Raw genomic sequence first — 17,364 nt, 5'->3', positions numbered from 1 at the left:
ATACTCTGTACATTTTTATGCTTTAATATTTTCAGGCTTCAGTAATTACAGTATTATGGATATAGATACATGTTTTCCCCCCTCAGCTCCAAATGCATTTATTTGTCAGGAATTCTTTTTCTTTGATAAAGAGTGGAGAGTAAGATTTATCAAGGGGCTGAAATCCAAATTGCAAAGAGAGAGCACAAGATTGAAAGATGCATGTTTCTGCTGCTGCCAAATCCTTATCTGGAATCGGAGGAGTCTTGTAATATTTGATTTTCTCCCAAGCAGCTCTGATGAATCGAGCCACGATCTGCGTTATCCATCTGCCTACTTTGGAGCAGGGTATTTTACTATTTGGCAGTTTAAATGCTTTACGTTTTTGCCAGCGCATTAAGAAAGGCTCTCATGTTAAATTAAGTCAATTAATAAATGGAGACACATTAAGCAATCAATTTTGTCAGCCTATCTCCCCAGCATTATGTATGGTTGGCTGTAATCACAAGATAAATGCAATGTGCTGATCTATGGTAATGTTCAATAATACATTCTCCGCCAGGCTCAATTCATCAGGGAGTTTCGGTAGGGGAGGTATTTGTTATTGGCTGTCTCTGCACCTCAAGGATAACATTTCTGTCCTTTTGATTGGCCGCCTCACTGCTGCAAGATTCTAACCGTCTTATTTTGATGATGAATATGAAGGCACGCTAAGCCGGGCTGGAGCATAGTGTCTCAGATTCTGCGCTCCTTCCAGAGCCCAAGGACTTACAGCTTCCTCTGCTGCCTTCCTGTGCCAACAACCCCCCAAAAAGTTGTGATGCTTTTCTTCACCCAGTGCTTTGGGGCTGTGTTAGATCTCATTCACCTCCGCTTTCAGCACTACAAGGCTAAACGGGTGTTCTCCGCCGCTGGGCAACTGGTCTGCGTTGTAAACCCCACACACAACCTAAAGGTGAGTCGCTCTCTATCCTTTGATGTGCACGCGGCTGGGGATCAAGTCCTTCCTCCAGGGGCGTCAGTGACCCTGACCCTCCTGCAAGCGAGTGGAGCTCAGGGCAAAGGCTTGCTGGCAGGTGCCAGGACAGTAGGATACCCAGAGCCAGTGCCTTGCTCATTCTCTTGGTGGCTGGACGCTCTCGGTGACAGTGTGATGTTTCCCTGCCTGGCAACTAGAGTGAGGGTGTTGTTTCTTTTCCCTAAGCTGTCAGCCTAGCAGTGGGGTGGGGGTCAGAAGCGAGGGTGGTGGAGGGAGTAGGGATGTCCCCCTCTCTCTCCCAAATATTTGTGAGCAAGTGTTTAGGAGACAGGATTTGAAAAGTTACCCAAACTGCAGTCTGTCCATGTGCTGGAAAGGCAGGCAAGCACATGGATTTAGGACGCCCCTCTGGCTGCACTGAAGCAGCTGCGGTCGGTCGGGGTGGGGGGCCAGAAACCCCGAGGCAGGGATCTGGGAGGTGGGGAGGGGGCTTCTTCTGCAAAGTGTTTTTCCTTGTGCTCAGACTCCCAGTGAGTGTGGGGGTTGGGGATGGGTGAGGAGGAGTTTGTCTTCTTTCCTTCCTGCGAGCTAGATGCGCCCGGTGCTCTGAGGACAGGAGGAGGCAGAGCTGCTTCTATGGTATCATAATGAAACTGGCTCGGAGCGGCTGCTGCCTGAAACACTCACCGCGGGCGCTGCGGGTGCCTTGCTGCTGGGGCCACTGGGCTACGCGTCTGGCGCCACTGCCTCTGCGTTTGTGCCTTCAGGTCAATGCCCTTTCAGAGAACAGCCAAAACAGGGGATGGGGGACCACTGTACATCACAGCCAGGACTGAAGGGGAAGTGAATGAAGAGTCACTGGCTTGGGGTGGTGGAGAAGACGGGAAGGCAGGGTGGTAGAGGGAGGTGGGAAGGTGCAGCTGAAATCCCCCAATGTGAAAGTCTGAGCCGACTGGCTCTGTCCCAAAATAAAGGATGGACTCCTTGAGAGTTGCATTCCTGTCCTCATTATCCCCAAGGCTGAGTGACGGGGGAAGGGCACGTCTGCTGCTGAGCAACGGAACAGCCTCTGCAAGAATAGATTTTTCATTCTGACCACTGCTGTTGGGCAGGAAGTGTTGCTTGTTGGTCATCACTTTATAAACTCCTAGAGTCAGACTCTCTTCAGCTGGAGCCCTGCAGGCCAGTGCTGATGGGTGACTCCACCACCCCCTCAATTCCTGGAAGTCCCCAGGGGGGACAGCTGCCTGGAGCCCCTGGGGCCATTCACCAAGGCCAGTCCTGAGTGGAGGGCTGAGGGACGACCCGGGGATCACTATGGTGCTCCTGATCTAGGACCTGGCTTTCTGTGGTACCCAAGCTGTGATAACACCATCTCACTCAACCCCCCTCTCCCCCCCTCTCTTTCTCCCCTCATTCCCTCATTTCTTTTTCCTTTCATGGCTTAGTTTTATAAATGAGAATTCCCCTCCCCGCCCCAGTCATCCTTGGTAAAGCAAGTGTATGATGTACATATTAAAATACGATTCTGAATTCCATTTTATGGCCACTTTTGAAACCGCATTCAAACTCCCATTATTTTGTCACTTTACATTAGTTAGTTCCCTGTGGCAAGAAATTTTGTTTATTCCTGTTTTGCATTTTAAAACCTTTCCATGTTGTTTGTGAGGCTTAGCATTTTCAAAGTTTGAAAGTATATGGTTCATGGGCTGCAGCTGATGATGGCAGCGGAGACCGGGTGCTAAGATCTAGCTGTGGGGGGGAGTGAAAAGCATCTGTGTGCATGTTTCAGTGATGTCAGCCTGGATGCTGATAGGCAGTCCTGCCACCCAGACCCAGGAGTCCAAAGTCAGTGTTGGAGTCTTTGGGTCGGCACTGACCAGCTGCGTGACCTTGAATGACTCAGCCTCTCTGAGCCCTCCCTTCCTGACCTTCCAAATGGACGTATGAATCTCTATCCTGCCTCCTCCATGGCTCTGTGAGGCTGAAAAGAGATACTCGAGGTAGCTGTGCCTTTTAACAGCCTCCTTCAAAACAAATTATGTTATGCACAGAATTTGTAGGGTTCCAGTAGGAACTTCAAAAGTTATCACTTAAAGCCTTCAGCCAACTGAGAAACCATATAAGAAGTAACACAAAAATAAGTGACATATGTTCAAAGGGGCTATTTTCCATGGCTCACTTTTTCACACACATCCTCATTTGACTTTCCATTTCCCATAAAAAGCCACTTAGAGATTTTGCTCAGATGAGTGTCACTGCAGGTAAACAAATCAAATCGAGTGCTGCTATTATTACCAGCAGGACACTCAGGATTTACAGAGGCTGTGCCAGGCAGGGAGAGACCTCTGCAGCCCAGGTTGCCTCTGGAGGGCTCATCCAGTCTCCAAGTGGCCCATCAGGTGAGTCTGACCTGCTTCTCAAACCTGAGGGCCAACAGCCACTTGCAGAACTCTTAAAGGAACCATCCTATAGAGGCACTGCTGCCCCATTACTTACATGAAAAAGGGCATAAAACCTCAAAAGAAAAGCACTCCTTCTAAGCATTTCTTTCCATAGACAGATCACGGAAATATGCCTTGAATGTAATGAGCTGTGATCCACACAGGGAGAAAATGTCTTTTTTTAAAGGAAAAAAAAAAAAGAAAAGCCACGGCAATGTTAACCCAGAATAGCTATTGATCTGTGGTGCTTCCCCGCATCTTGTATGACAGGCTAGTACATGAAATGGTGACCGAGGACAGAGCGACTGCAACCTTACTTTCAATTTCCCAGGTTGCATGTAGCTACAAAGAAGGCTGGGAAGCCTGTATTTTCCTTTGTGGAAGCATTTTTGCACTTTGTCCTTTCCTGGGCTTTCCTGAGAATGCTAGCAGTACTTCAGGACCTGAGGCAAGTGCTGAGTTATAATCAAAATTCACTTACTGAGCAGAGAAAACCATGTATTTACCATGCTTCTGGAGGTCACCTTCATTCTCAATCTTATTATGGCGATTACCCAGTAACCTGGGATTCCTTCAAGCAAGCTGATGCCTGTCCTTCTAAATGGCAGGCAGGGGCTTTCCCGGGAATGCAGACACCCTGGGTAAAGCTGCCGCACTCCTTGAGCCCACCCTAATTAAACGGGGCATTTAGACTAGCTGGCCTGGAACAGGAGAGACTTCTGCTTCCCAGAGAGGAAGAATCTGTATCGGAGCCATCTCTGTGGATGTCAAGTGGCATGCTGTGTTGTCCTGTGTGTGTCTGTCTCTACCTGTAGGATGGCTCCTTGAAGGGATTAGGGTTCTACCCCCCTAATCTTCTGATGCCCCCCACTTCTTCTTCCCACCCTGCAAAAAGGGACCAGAAAGGAGCTGGTGATCTTGGCTGGCTGCCCTCTGCTTCCTCGTTCATGGAGGTCACTGAAGTGGGGCCCGTGGGTTTCAGGCTGGCACCAGGAGGGCTCCGGCTCCTGGTCCTGATTTAGCACTGCTTTCTCCCTCGTGTCTTTTGCTTGGTTCCAAACCAAGAAAGACTTTCTCTCCTGGCTTCTCTCCCATCGACACTAGCTACTTGTCCAATGCCCTGCCCCGGGCAGCCCTCTTTTTTTCTTCCCCATCTTTGAGGGTGGACTAGCCAGTCTCTGCACCCAGGCCTCTTGGGGAAAGGGTCTGCAGTGACAGCCAGAGCCCACATGGGGCCAGTCCTCAGCGCTTCCCAAGCAGACATCACTAAGATGAAATTGGCTGGGCCACTTCCTCCCTTAACCACAGCACTTGATAAACCAGTTTTTGAAAGAAGTCTAGCAAAACGCTTTCTGGCAAACTTCTGAAAGGCCCTTAGCAAGGCCAGCATCATTGCTGAGACTCCCAGTGCCCTCCCTCGCATCCAGACCTGAGAATGTAACCTCCCCACCTCTCCTGGGAGGCTATCCATGCCTCCATCCAGCCGGACCAATCCCCGGAGCTCTTTTCTATTGTAACCCATTAACCTTGAGTTGACAAACAGACAGACATGCGCATACACATCATGCACATACACACAGTGGGAGGGGCGTATGGGACAAACATGGCTTTAAGTGACTGACAGATCCTAAATCTAAAATTAGTGCATTTTAGTACCATTACTTGAAGCATCCACATGCCTGTCATTCTAAGACCAACCTGTGAGGATGAATGTGTTGAATGATGGTGGGGGTGGGGGTGGAACTGCATGGGGGAGGACGGAGATTATCAAAGGAGGGAACCCAGGAGAGACGGGTGGCAAAGGCAAACATCGCCTCTAGGTTCATGGGGTGATCTTTGGAAATCCTGTGCCCGCCAGGGCTTTCCTAACTCTGCTGGACACAGCGCAGCAGGCAGCTGAAGACCTGAAGGTTGTTCTTAGAGATTTAGAAGTGGCCTTGGAGTGTTCAGCCTGAATACCTATTTTAAGGCAGTTAAAGTCTTCAAGATTGTTGAATAGATCAGGTGTGGGTTACTCAGCTCTTCTCAGCACCGCCACCTCGGAGGGTCCCATCCCCAATCCTCTGGACATTTCACCATCTTCCTTCGCTGCACAGGCTGAAGGCTCCTCACAGCTAAATTAGCACCTCAGATGGAGCCAGGGAAAGAATGAGGGAGGGGCCGGAGCTGGTGGTGCTCCCTCTCCGAGTTCTAGTCTACAGGCTTCCCCTTGCCGCCTCCTTCAGCCCTTTGGTTTCCGTGAATACTGAATGATGCTTGACTCTGCAGGCACAGAGCAGTCATGCGGCTTTTCTGGTTAATGGTGATTGCAAATGAGGCTCCCGAGTCACATAACTCGGGGCAGAGTCCCAAGCAGTCATTTGGTGAGCGGTGTGCTGGTGATGGAATCACAGAGGAGGCTGAAGCTGGCGCGGAGACGAGGCGAGTCCATTACCTCCTGAATCCAGCGGCCCCAGAGCACATTTTGTGGAACTCCCTTCACCACTGTCCCTCCAGCTGAAGGGACTGATCCGAAGAAATGAGAAAACCGGGACTCAAAGCTTTCGTTGAAACCCACAGAGAGATCTGAGTTACTTGGACGGCTTCCCCAGGGGGAAGGCAGAATATTTTTCTAGCAATTAACAATAAGAAAAAAATTAACCGTCTGGGGTGGTATTTTACCCCTAGCAATTGATCTTGACTCACCCAGCTCTGTTCCCCAGAGGGGAACGCTAACCTGTTGAAACACTAAGAGTCACGTGGAAGGGGTCAGCCTGGAGAATGGAGCCCACCCTTCCTGGGGGTCGGCGACTCAGAGAGTGATGGGGAGAATGTCAGAGCTGGGGGGCTGAACCTTCTAAGTTCACAGTCGAGGAAACTGAGGCCAGAGATGGGGAGCAACTTGAACTCCTTTCCCGTGGCTGCTGTAACAGATTACCATAAAAGGGGTAGCTTAAAATCAGAGAACTCTATTCTGTCACAGTTCAAGAGGCTGGAAGTCCATACTCAAGGTGTTAGCAGGGCCAGGCTCCCTCCAAGGCTCCAGTCAAGAATCTGTTCCTTGCCTCATCTGGCTTCTGAGGGCTCCATGTGTTCTTTGGCTTGTGGCCCCATCCCTCCAATCTCTGCCTCTGTGGTCACGTTGCCACCTTCTCTTCTCTGTGTGTCTATCTTGTAAGGTGACTGCATTCAAGCCCTGCCTGGATAATCCAGGATAAGCTTCTCATTGCAAGATGCTTACTTTAATCACATCTTTAGTCATATAACATTCACTCCTTTGCTATTTAAGGTAATATTCACAGGTTCCAGGCATTACGATGTGAATGTATCTTTTCAACCCACTACTTGACTTTTGCAGAGTCAACCTACTTAGTGACAGAACTGGAACAAGAAGGTAGGTCTCCTAATGTCAGACCTACAGCCCCTGCACCGCCCCAGGCTGCCTGTCAATTTGCCCAAACTAAATATCCGTTGCTTGGGTGCAAGCTAGGAGTGTGAAAATTGCAGGGGCCCCCTTCCTGGGCCAGCAGCATGACCCCAAGGGCTGCACCACACACCCTACCATCTCCCCCTCACCAGACCCACAGTCCCTTAGATGGAGCCTCTTCATCCTCCTCCTCCCTTATTCTGCTATCCTCTCCATAAATCTTCTTTCCTCTTCCTTTTTGAATTCTTTTAAAATAACATAATTAACACAGAGGCATATGCATCATATTTAAAAAAATCAAACGATAGAGATACATCATCGAAGGCATTGAGCGTTATATTTTGCCCTTGATGCTGATTTTGTAAACCCACCAGATCGACATGGGGAGAGACCATGGGTGTAGGGAAAAATCACGGGCTTTGGCGGAGACGGGCCCGAATGCAAATCCCGGCGGTGCCATTTGCTGATGCGTGACTTTGAAGAAATGACTTAGCCTCTCAGAGGCTCCATTTTCTCCTCTATAAAAAGGGGAGAAAAACACCCACCTTCCATGGTGGCTGTGAGGAGTGAAGGAGCTCACAGAAGGAAACTGTCTGCCCTGGAGGAGACGGTCGGTAGTCGGTAAACAGCGGCAGTCATTGTCCACAAGGTCATTACGATAAAACCTAAAAGCAGCTCCTTCGAAGCTGGAGTCCACTCCCCACAAGCCCGCCTTCTGTCTTTCTCCACCGTCCCTCCCTCCCTGCAGGCCTTGCTGTTCCTTAGTATTCGGCAATTGCCCTTGGCCTTGAAGAGAATTTTGAATAGAACAAAATTCTTGCCTTCTGTAAAACTCAGATTTGTCCTGAATGCCTAACTTCAAAGAAAGCCTTGAACCCCGCTTGGGTTCTGAGCCCCAAAGTCCAGTGGGAGAGGGGCCAGGTCTCGGGAGGACATGGGCCCTTGGTGGGACAGGGGCTGAAGAGCTGGTGCCCCTCATTGGTGGAGCCGTGTGGATAAGGCCCCTTCCCCACCCACCCGAGGCTGCCCCTCATGACTTATGCGTGCCTTCTTTTCATGAGCAGCAGCTGAGTAAGCTATCTGTGAGGGACACCTGATGCAGAAGAGGGGGTGGGTCTGAGGTGAGTGACAGCACCGAGAGATGCAGCGGGGCAGGCAGAGGTAGGGGGCAGAGACTGCACGCTCCCTGGGAGATCGGACACTTTCTCTCTGCCCTTTGGTTCATCCTACCTTGAGGAAGCGGCTTCCCCCTGAGCGGGGCGTGGATGAAGCGGTCTGATGCTGAAGGGAGGCTGCAGCCCCTGGAATTAAGGGAGGGCCAGGGATGCTCTGATCTTTCTGAGCCAAGAAAGAATGTCTGGATCCCACTGTCATCAGACAATTTAAAAAAAAACACCAAGCTAGGCCATGGGGCTAAGCCCCCTTTACTCCAATCTACACACACACACACGCACACACACACACACAAAAGAGATGGCAATTCTGAGATGCCAACCTGTTTGGACTCTGAGTGGTCTCTGAATATCCACGCAAGATCACAGGATGCAAAGCCCGGTGGATGGGTGAAACCTGGTCCCCAGCACTGGTGGTGAAAGAATGGAGATGAACAAGATCTTTCTCCCCATCCAACCAGCCTCAGGAAAGAGGTAAAGGGAGAAAGTAGTGATGGGAAAGAAAAGAGTAACATTCCAGTTGAGGTTCTAGAGTATGGGCTTTGGAGTCAGATTAATCTGGGTATGAATCCAATGCTGTCACTTTCCTTGAGTAATCTCCCTGACCTCCCTGAGACTGCATTTCCTCAACTACAAAATGACTATAAAATATTATGATGTACACAGCACCCAGCACCTAACACACATTCCACAAATCACTGCTAATAAATGGAGTCCCTTAGAGATGTTACCTGATGAGCAGATTCTTTTGCTCAACTTGTAAGAGTGATCAAACTTCTCCTACTCAAACTGGATGCTGGCGGAAAGATGGGGAAGGGTCAACAGTAAAAGGACCTGTCTGCTGAGTGACCAAGATTTTGAAGCATGGTAGGTTCAAGCTAAGAGAACCAGAGCGGTGCTCCAGTTCCAGGTCCTGTTCTAAAAGATGAGGCCCAAATGGGTGATACCCAAGGTAACAGCCGATGAGGGGCACAGTCCACTGTTCTATCTGTGCCACCACACTACTGGGGGACCAGGGCGTTGGATAAGGACACTGCCTCTGTAATATGACTGGCCGCCAACACACACACACACACACACACACACACACACACTAGGCATCTTCCCAGGGAGCCCTTATCCTCAGGACCTTGCCAGGGTGTAAACCAGCCAGGCAACAGTGGGGCATTAAAAAGGCAATGATCCTCATATCGCTAGTGCTGGCACAAATACACAGCGAGGGACCCGAGTGAAATCACCTAAGCCAAGAAGCCATAAACCCAGACTTTCAAATAGCAGGGTGGATCAAGTTCTGCACAAAGGGCTACATTTTCATCTTGACCGTGGGCCCAGGATAAAAGCACCATCAGAAAACAGATCTGACACCAACGTAGTATTTTTAGCAGAAGAACAGGGTCCTTATGGATACTTTAGAATTGAGGTCTAACAGGAAATGTCAGTTTACTTGCAAGATGCTGTGTCTCTTAATAATTTCTTGGTCTTTTAATGTATTTTTAATCATGAACCGGTGATCACGAGGGAGCTGTGGTTGCATGGCTGTCTCCACGCAGCACCGGGAATTCCAGCCAGGAGAGAGGCCTGCAGAAGGGGCAGAGCCAGGCCCCCCACCCCCTCCAGGACAAAACTGGAGAGGGTCCTCTACGGAGGGGAAAGGCCATTACAGACCACGTTGGGAGTGGGAAGACAGGGTTAGCTTGGCACTAGGAAGGCTCCACAGAGATGGAACCAAATCCAGATCAATACCAGATTTGACAAAAGACTAGCCAGCAAGTCTAGCCATCTACTCAGCTTTGTAGCCAGACGCCATGGTCCCTCAGATCTAACTTCTACAACTTGGCCAAGGATGTGCCAGGAAGTCTGAGGCAAGTAGCCACTCAGAACCTCGGGTTCCTTTTCTATAAATTAGAGGTATATTGTGACTTAGGCTAAGCTGGCTACATATCCTGAAACCCTCAGATGGTAGTTTTTTTCCGTCTCAGTGATCCACAATAATAACAGTAATGATAAGAACAAGCACAAAATAGCTACCATTTACTGATAGCACACTCCGCCCAGGAACTGTGTTAAATTAAATGCCATGCATTTAATTCTCCCTAGGAAGTACTAGACTATTATCAGCCTCCATTATACAGAATATCAAAGCAGAGGAAAATGAAAGAGTTTGCTCAACATTACACGACTTTCTGTGGTGGAACCCTTTAAAATTAAAATCCTGTGCTTTTAAGCGCTTCTTGATATGTCATCCCTCAGTGTTCTCTTTTCACAACAAACAACTGGCCATAGGACTAATGTTGAGTATATTATGTTTCTTTTTTGTTTGTTTTTTGTTTTTTTAATAGAGGTACTGGGGATTGAACCCAGGACCTTGTGCTTGCTAAGCACACACTCTACCACTGAGCTATTACCCCCCCACCCAAGTATATTATATTTCATTTAAAAATACTGAGCTGGGATCCTGCCTCATTCACCCTGTGTGTGCATACATCAAACACACACAGATGCTCCAGCTCTTGGTGGATGATCCTGTGAAGTATGTTCTAGGCTTCTCTGTGCTGCCCAGAGTCACCTCATCCAGCAGCCCTGACATCTGGGGAAAGTCCCAGAGGCTGCAGAGGGCTCACAGGGGACACTGAAGTGAAGGAACTAAAGGAATTCTGTGAGCAAAGTGCCTTAGACTTGAGGAATGTGTCATCACCACCATTCCCAGCCCCCAGGACTCCTGATGCTCCCAGGGCCCCTCAGGGTGTTGGCGTGGAGGACCAGGGAAGGGGCGCTGACATTGCAGGTACCTCTACCACCCCCAGCCCTGCTTGGTCTCCCCGTAAGCAGGAGGGCTGACGAGTACGTTAAGAAGCTGCCTCATTGAAAAGACAGTCTCTTCAGCAAGTAGTGTTGGGAAAGCTGGACAGCTGCATATAAATTACTGCATGTAAATTACTCCCTCACATCATGCACAAAATACACAAAAATAAACTCAAAATGGCTTAAAGGATTAAATATAAGACAGGACACCATAAAACTCCTGGAAGAGAACATAGGCAAAACTTTCTTTGATATAAATCATGGCAATATTTTCTTAGATCAGTCTCCCAAGGCAAAAGAAATAAAAGCAAAAATAAACAAATGGGACCTAATCAAACTTAAAAGCTTTTGCACAGCAAAGGAAACCAGAAACAAAATGAAAAGACATGATGGACTAGGATAAAATATTTGCATACTATGTAACCAACAAGAGGTTAATTTCCAAAATATACAAATAGTGTATATAACTCAATAGCAAAAAACAACCCAATCAAAAAATGGACAGAAGACCTAAATAGACATTTCTCAAAGAAGACATACAGATGGCCAACAGGCACATGAAAAGATGCTCAGCACCACTAGTCATTAGAGAAATGCAAATCAAAACTAAAATGAGGTACCACCTCACACCAGTCAGAATGGCCATCATCAAAAAGTCAACAAATAATAAATGCTGGAGAGAATGTGGAGAAAAGGGAACCCCCTTACACTGTTGGTGGGAATGTGAATTGGTGCAGCCACTGTGGAAAACAGTATAGAGGTTCCTTAAAAAACTAAAAATAGAACTAACTACCTTATGATCCAGCAATCCCACTCCTGAGCATACATTCAGAAAAGATGAAAACTCGAATTTGAAAAGATACGTGCACCTCAATGTTCATAGCAGCATGATTTACAATAGCCAAGACATGAGAACAACCTAAGTGTCCATTAACTGATGAACAGATAAAGAAGATGTGGTATATACAGACAATGGACTATTACTCAGCCATAAAAAAGAGTGAGATACTATCATTGGCAGCAACATGGATGGACTTCACTTCATACTAAGTGAAGTAAGTCAGACAAAGACAAATATTATATGATATCACATATATGTGGAACCTAAAAAATAATACAAATGAACTTATTTATAAAACAAAAACAGACTCACAGACATAGAAAACAAACTATGGTTACCAAAGGGGAAAACAGGAAGAGGAGGGAAAAATTAGGAGTATGGGATTAACAGATACACACCTCTTTGTATAAAATAGAAAAACAACAAGGTCCTACTGTACAGCACAGGGAATTATAGTCAATATCTTGTAATAACCTATAATGGAAAAGAATCTAAAAAAGAATATATGTATATAACTGAATCACTTTGCTGTGCATCAGAAACTAACACAATATTGTAAATCAACTATAGTTCAATTAAATTAATATGTAAAAAACAAAAGACCAAAAAAACAAGAAAAAAAGTGGCCTCATTGAAGCCCAAGTAATATATCTGTTTGTCGTAATTAAATAAATGCCAGTTGGACCCTTCTCAGCGTGCTTACTGAAGCAAGTGCCAGACACATGAGGCTCTCCAAGAACCTGAGAGAAATTAGAGCGGAAAGGTGAGCTCCCAGGCACTTATCACCGCTCCAGGAAAACACCCAGCGGAGGTTTCCTTAGAACCAAGAGGCTGAGCTTCTATCTGCAGTCTGGCTCCGTTCCCGTGGGGCCTTGAGCAAGTCATTTAACCTTGGCTTCTCCATCTGTCAGGTGAGAGGTGACACTTGCTCTGTGCCTCCCTCCAAGGTGACCTTGGTGTGCACAGACGGCTCTTCATTGCTGACCTCATCCACATGCAGCCTCTTTTCAAAAGGGGTTTGAGACAATTCCCGCCAAATGGTGGAATGAACAGGTGAATAAAATGGAAGTAAATGCACATAGTTAATTGTACAAGCTTAACCCACTTATCCTGGGTGACAGAAACTTCGTAGAAAAGTGAAATTCTACAGATGTATTTTAAACACTTCTTGGTGTACTGGAAAGATCGTGGCCTTTGGACTCAGACGTGACTTCAAGTTTAGTTCCCATATTCATAGCTGTATGACCCTTGGCAAATGACTTAACCCCTCTGAGCTTCATTTTCCTTGTCTATAATGAGATAAACAGTGTGAAGCTGGTGGAGGAATAAATATGACAAATACATGCAAAAGCACCTAGATTGGTGCCCAGCAAAAAGCAGTGCCCTCATAAATGTTGATTTCTTTTTGCCTTCCTTCCTTCCTTCTTCTTTTCATTTTTTCCACGTTAAATGAGGAAGTCTCCAGGAAACACTTCTGACATTATTTGATTAGTGGGTTAGAGGGGGCTCTCTGGGAATGAGAAAGAGCTTGATATTTTGAGAGGAAGAGAGCCTCGTCAGGCAGGGAAGGGGCAAATTTTCAAGATGAGTGACTCAGTTAACTTATCCAAAGTTACCAGATGAGTCTTTTGCATTCTCTGTGTCCTGTTTTTGTTATCTGGGTGTGGAATCAATAAGAGGGGTTCTCTCTCTACCTCAGATCCCCCGAGGGCATCTGGGAGTAGAACAGAGAATGCTAGGAGGATGTTTTCTCCACGTGAAGCTGGGAAGAGCAGGGGCAGCGCCAGGGGCACAACTCCGGACAGCCACGACGCTTCGCAACACTAGGATCAGGGGACGCTAGGACCTGCCGTTCCCCTGTTCCCAGAGCAGGTGCTGGGACAGCAGATGTCTTAGAAAATAAAGATGACAAATGCAATTCCTTCTTACTCTCTGAGCTCATGTGAGTGTGTCCAGGCCAGCAAAGAGACAGCCAGCAAAATTCCAGGTAACTGGTTGGCACCAGCATCAGGGACATGCGGCAGCAGGAAGCAGCCCGTACCGCCTCCTCTGTGAAGCCTTTCCTGATAACCCCTCTCCCCAGGGCGAATCAATTCTGCCTTTCCGCCTCACTGATCTCTGAATTGATGCCATCACAGCTCTCAGACTTTTTCAGTCTACACAACCATTTGCACATCTGTTTCCCTGTCACACAGTGAGTCCCCCAAGGGCTCTGTATCCCCAGGTCTAGCATAAATGACCAGCACGCAGTAGGTGCTAGTGAATGTTGGTCTAATTAATAAACAAAAGGCTCGGAACTATAAGAACATGGCAAAGCAGAACTGAGCAGGTTAGCAAGACGGAGCCTCAAGAGCAGGGGAAGAGACAGAGTCTCTCTCCCGAAGCCTACACTAAGCTCGAAACTCATATGAGTGGCACAGCCAGGTTATAAGGCCACAGCTAGACCAGCAGTGACACTTGGCTGAGTCCCCCAGATCCCTCCCACTTCAGGACAGTGTTGGGTTTCTGAGCCCGGACGGGGCCTGGGTTCATAGTTGGGGTCAAAGATACAAGCAAATGTAGTATGATGCTGAGTGACAGACTTTGGGGCCACGCTGCCTGGGTTCAGCTACTGCTTCTGCAGCTATAAGCCATGCAACTTCGGACTTGCAACTTAGCTTTTTTATGCCTCAGTTTCTCCATCTGTAAAATGGGAATACTAATAGTAGTACTTGCATCCTAGGGTTGTTGTAAGGACTAAATGAGTTAATATGGTAAAGTGCTTGCCACAGAGTAAATGCTGCATGGGTGTTAACTACTACTACTGCTGCTGCTTGCTATTGTCATCACTCCCAGATGTTAGTCCATGGGTCCTGACGGTGATGCAGTGTAAGGAGAAAGAGGAACCCGGTGGGCTCTGGCTTCCATCCACACTATTATAACTGCTCTAACTTCAACTGGCTGGTTGATCGTCTGAAGGTCAGGGCCCTACATGCCGTAGAGAAGTGTTTTAAGTTCCACTTCATGAGAGCCGAGGACTCACTATTATGAATGTGCCACAGGTGCTTTTAAAAGAACACGGACTTGGGGTTGGTTTGCTGGTATACGCAAATGAACCAGAGGCCTTTGAGGTTTAGGCTTTCTGTCTTTATAGTCTATCTAAAGGTAACAAAAGAACATTAAAGTGCTCCTTTAGATGTTAAAGGGAAGTTCCTTTTTGTTTTTAAATACACCCTGAAAAATCATTTACTATGAGCCAGGCACACTTCTGATTATAAATATTAACTCACTTAATCCTCAAAATAACCCTATGAAATAGGGCGATAATTATCACTACCTTATAGATGAGGAATGAGGCACAGAGATGGTAAGCAATGTGCCCACAGCCACACAGCAGTGAGGGGTGGAGCCAGGATCATGAACTCAGGAGCCTGGCCCCTAAGCTGTTTCTGTGTCTCCTGTTACACCACTCTTCAGAAGACCTAAGTTTGCGTAAATGCACACGAAGGTAAGCGGGCCTCTCCCAGCCCAGGGTGGGCTGAGCCACCTGCTGGTCCCAGAGTCTCTCATCCAGAGAGTCCTGGCTTCCCTGCTGGAAGGAAAGACCCAGACTCCATCAGACTCCCCGGGCTGACTCCGGACTGCCCAGCTTGGGAAGGGAGGTTTCATGGTCCCCAGAAAATGAGCTGAGAACCCAAGGGACAGACCCCACAAGGTCAAGGACACTGTCTACCAGCTACGGGCTCTCGGCTCCCAGGGACCACAGCCCTGGAACCTGAGACTGCAGAGGTGGATCGCCTCTTCCCCTTGGTTTTCTGTTACCTCTCAGATGGTCCCAACTCAGACACAGGGCTTGGGGCCTGGGGGAACGTCCTCCCTCTTCTCAGCAAGTGGAGGAGCCCCAGGGAGCCCCACAGATGCCAGATACCAGTAAACAGGTCTATGTGATCACCAGGCCTTCACAACTGGACAGCCTTTCCCTTCCCCAGATAGAGATAAATGTTGATAACTCAATGATGATGAAAACATTGTAAAGCGCCAAGCACAGCATGTTTAGTTACAAACGCCAGGAATAATTGCTTCAGCCTTGCTGCTAAGAGAACCAGTTGTTGAGTCCAGGATAATTCTAGACAGAAATTGGAATTCGGGGATTAATTGTTTAGAATGTAATGACCGCTACAACCCAAACTAATGAGAACAGAAGGCCGTTTCTAATTTGAATCTCATGAATGAAGCAGGCTTTGCCAGGCTGGCTGGTGCAGAAAAAGAGAATGGAGGGGCTTTTTTTTTTTTTTTTTTAAACACCTCACTACTGATTGGGCGAAAAATCAGAAAGCATTTTGCAATAACAGCTTCTGAGAAGACTAGCCAGAAGTCTGTACAGATGCCTCAGGAAAACTCTTGATTGATGATTAAAAGCCTGGCTGAGCTCTTCCTAGAAGCCCTGAGCAAGTTTGGGGGCAGCAAGGTGGCAGGTGGTGGGGGGTGGGGGAGGTCATCACCACGCCGAGGGGAGGGGAGGCGGTGAGGCATGGAGTCAGACCCGCCCCTGACACTCCAGCTTGACCTTCAGCAGATCACCTCTCCTTTCTCAATCTGTCCCTTCCTGCAAAACTGGGATGGACTGCAGCACATACCCTGACAACCTCAATGGCTTGTTGTGGGGATCAAACGAGAAAACATCTGGCAAAGTGCTTTGTGATCTTTAAATCGCACTGTGAGGGGAGAGTGTTATTTGGATAAATTACCCCCTGTCTCATGCTTTTATTTGTTTGCTTAGCCCTCCTTGTTCTAAAAGGGACTCAAGGCAACCTGCCTATTATTTTCTATTTTCTTGCAGAGCTCTAAGCACCCTGTAGAATGACTGCCATGGTGAGCAGTGTTTAGTACCAGAAAAGACCTAGGATGGTTTGCTGGGTCCACTGGACAGGAGCCTGAGGGCCCCGGTGGGAGCTGAACTTTTGTCTGGTCTTCAGAGCATGAAACTATAGATAATGGGTGAGGGGGAAAGAGATGGGGTAACCCATTTGTTCATGTGTCTATTAACTGAGCTAATGCTATGAGCGTAGGTTTTTATTAAGCATCTCTATGGGAAGCAGCTCTATCATGGAGAGAGTAAAAAGACTCTTATAAGATACCCTACTTCACAAATACCTCTTGGGAGAAGTCCCAAATTCTTCCCCATTTCCCAATTCTTATCCATTTTCCCCCCATCTCCATCCCGGCTTTTAACTGACATTGGTAATAGAGATGATGGACAGAATTCCTCCGAATTCTTTCAACTCCCTGGAAGACACGCTCAAAGGCCCACCACACATGAGGACTCCCCAGATTGCCTGCCAGACTTGAGTGGTCAGAGTAGGTTCTAGGAGAGGGTGTAGACCTGACGTTCTTAGGATAAAGACAAAGTCAACAGAAAATCACAAGTGCCAGTCGAGGACGTGGAGAAACTGGAAACCTTGTGCACAATGGTGAGCATATGCAATGGTACAGCTGCTGTAAAAAAACAGTATGGAGGGTTCTCAAAAATTTTAGCATAGAATTACCATCTGACCCAGCAATCGCACTCCTGGGTATATACCACTAAGAACTGGAAATGGACTCAGGTATTTGTACACCAATGTTCATGGCAGCATTTCACAACAGCCAAGAGGTAGAAACAACCCAAGTGTCCATCAACAGATGAATGGATTAGCAAAATGTGGTCTATCCATGTAGCAGAATATTGTTTAGCCATAAAAAGGAATGAAATTCTGATACAT

At 47.5% G+C, this 17,364-nt stretch overlaps 1 protein-coding gene across 1 annotated transcript in view; it reads left to right on the top strand.

Annotated features, from left to right (window-relative positions):
• The first annotated feature begins 591 nt into the window (after positions 1 to 591).
• The window catches only part of SIAH3 (siah E3 ubiquitin protein ligase family member 3), a 62,154-nt gene continuing 45,381 nt past the window's right edge, over positions 592 to 17,364 (top strand). The window contains exon 1 of the mRNA XM_031466011.2: positions 592 to 934. Coding sequence (XP_031321871.2) covers positions 800 to 934 — 135 coding nt within the window. The 5' untranslated portion in view covers positions 592 to 799. The remainder of the gene's footprint in view (positions 935 to 17,364) is intronic.

The sequence above is a fragment of the Camelus dromedarius genome, chromosome 13 (assembly GCF_036321535.1).
Source record: "Camelus dromedarius isolate mCamDro1 chromosome 13, mCamDro1.pat, whole genome shotgun sequence".
Lineage (NCBI taxonomy): Eukaryota > Metazoa > Chordata > Mammalia > Artiodactyla > Camelidae > Camelus > Camelus dromedarius.
Note: the sequence above shows the minus strand (reverse complement) of the source record. Positions and strands in the feature narration are given on the sequence as shown.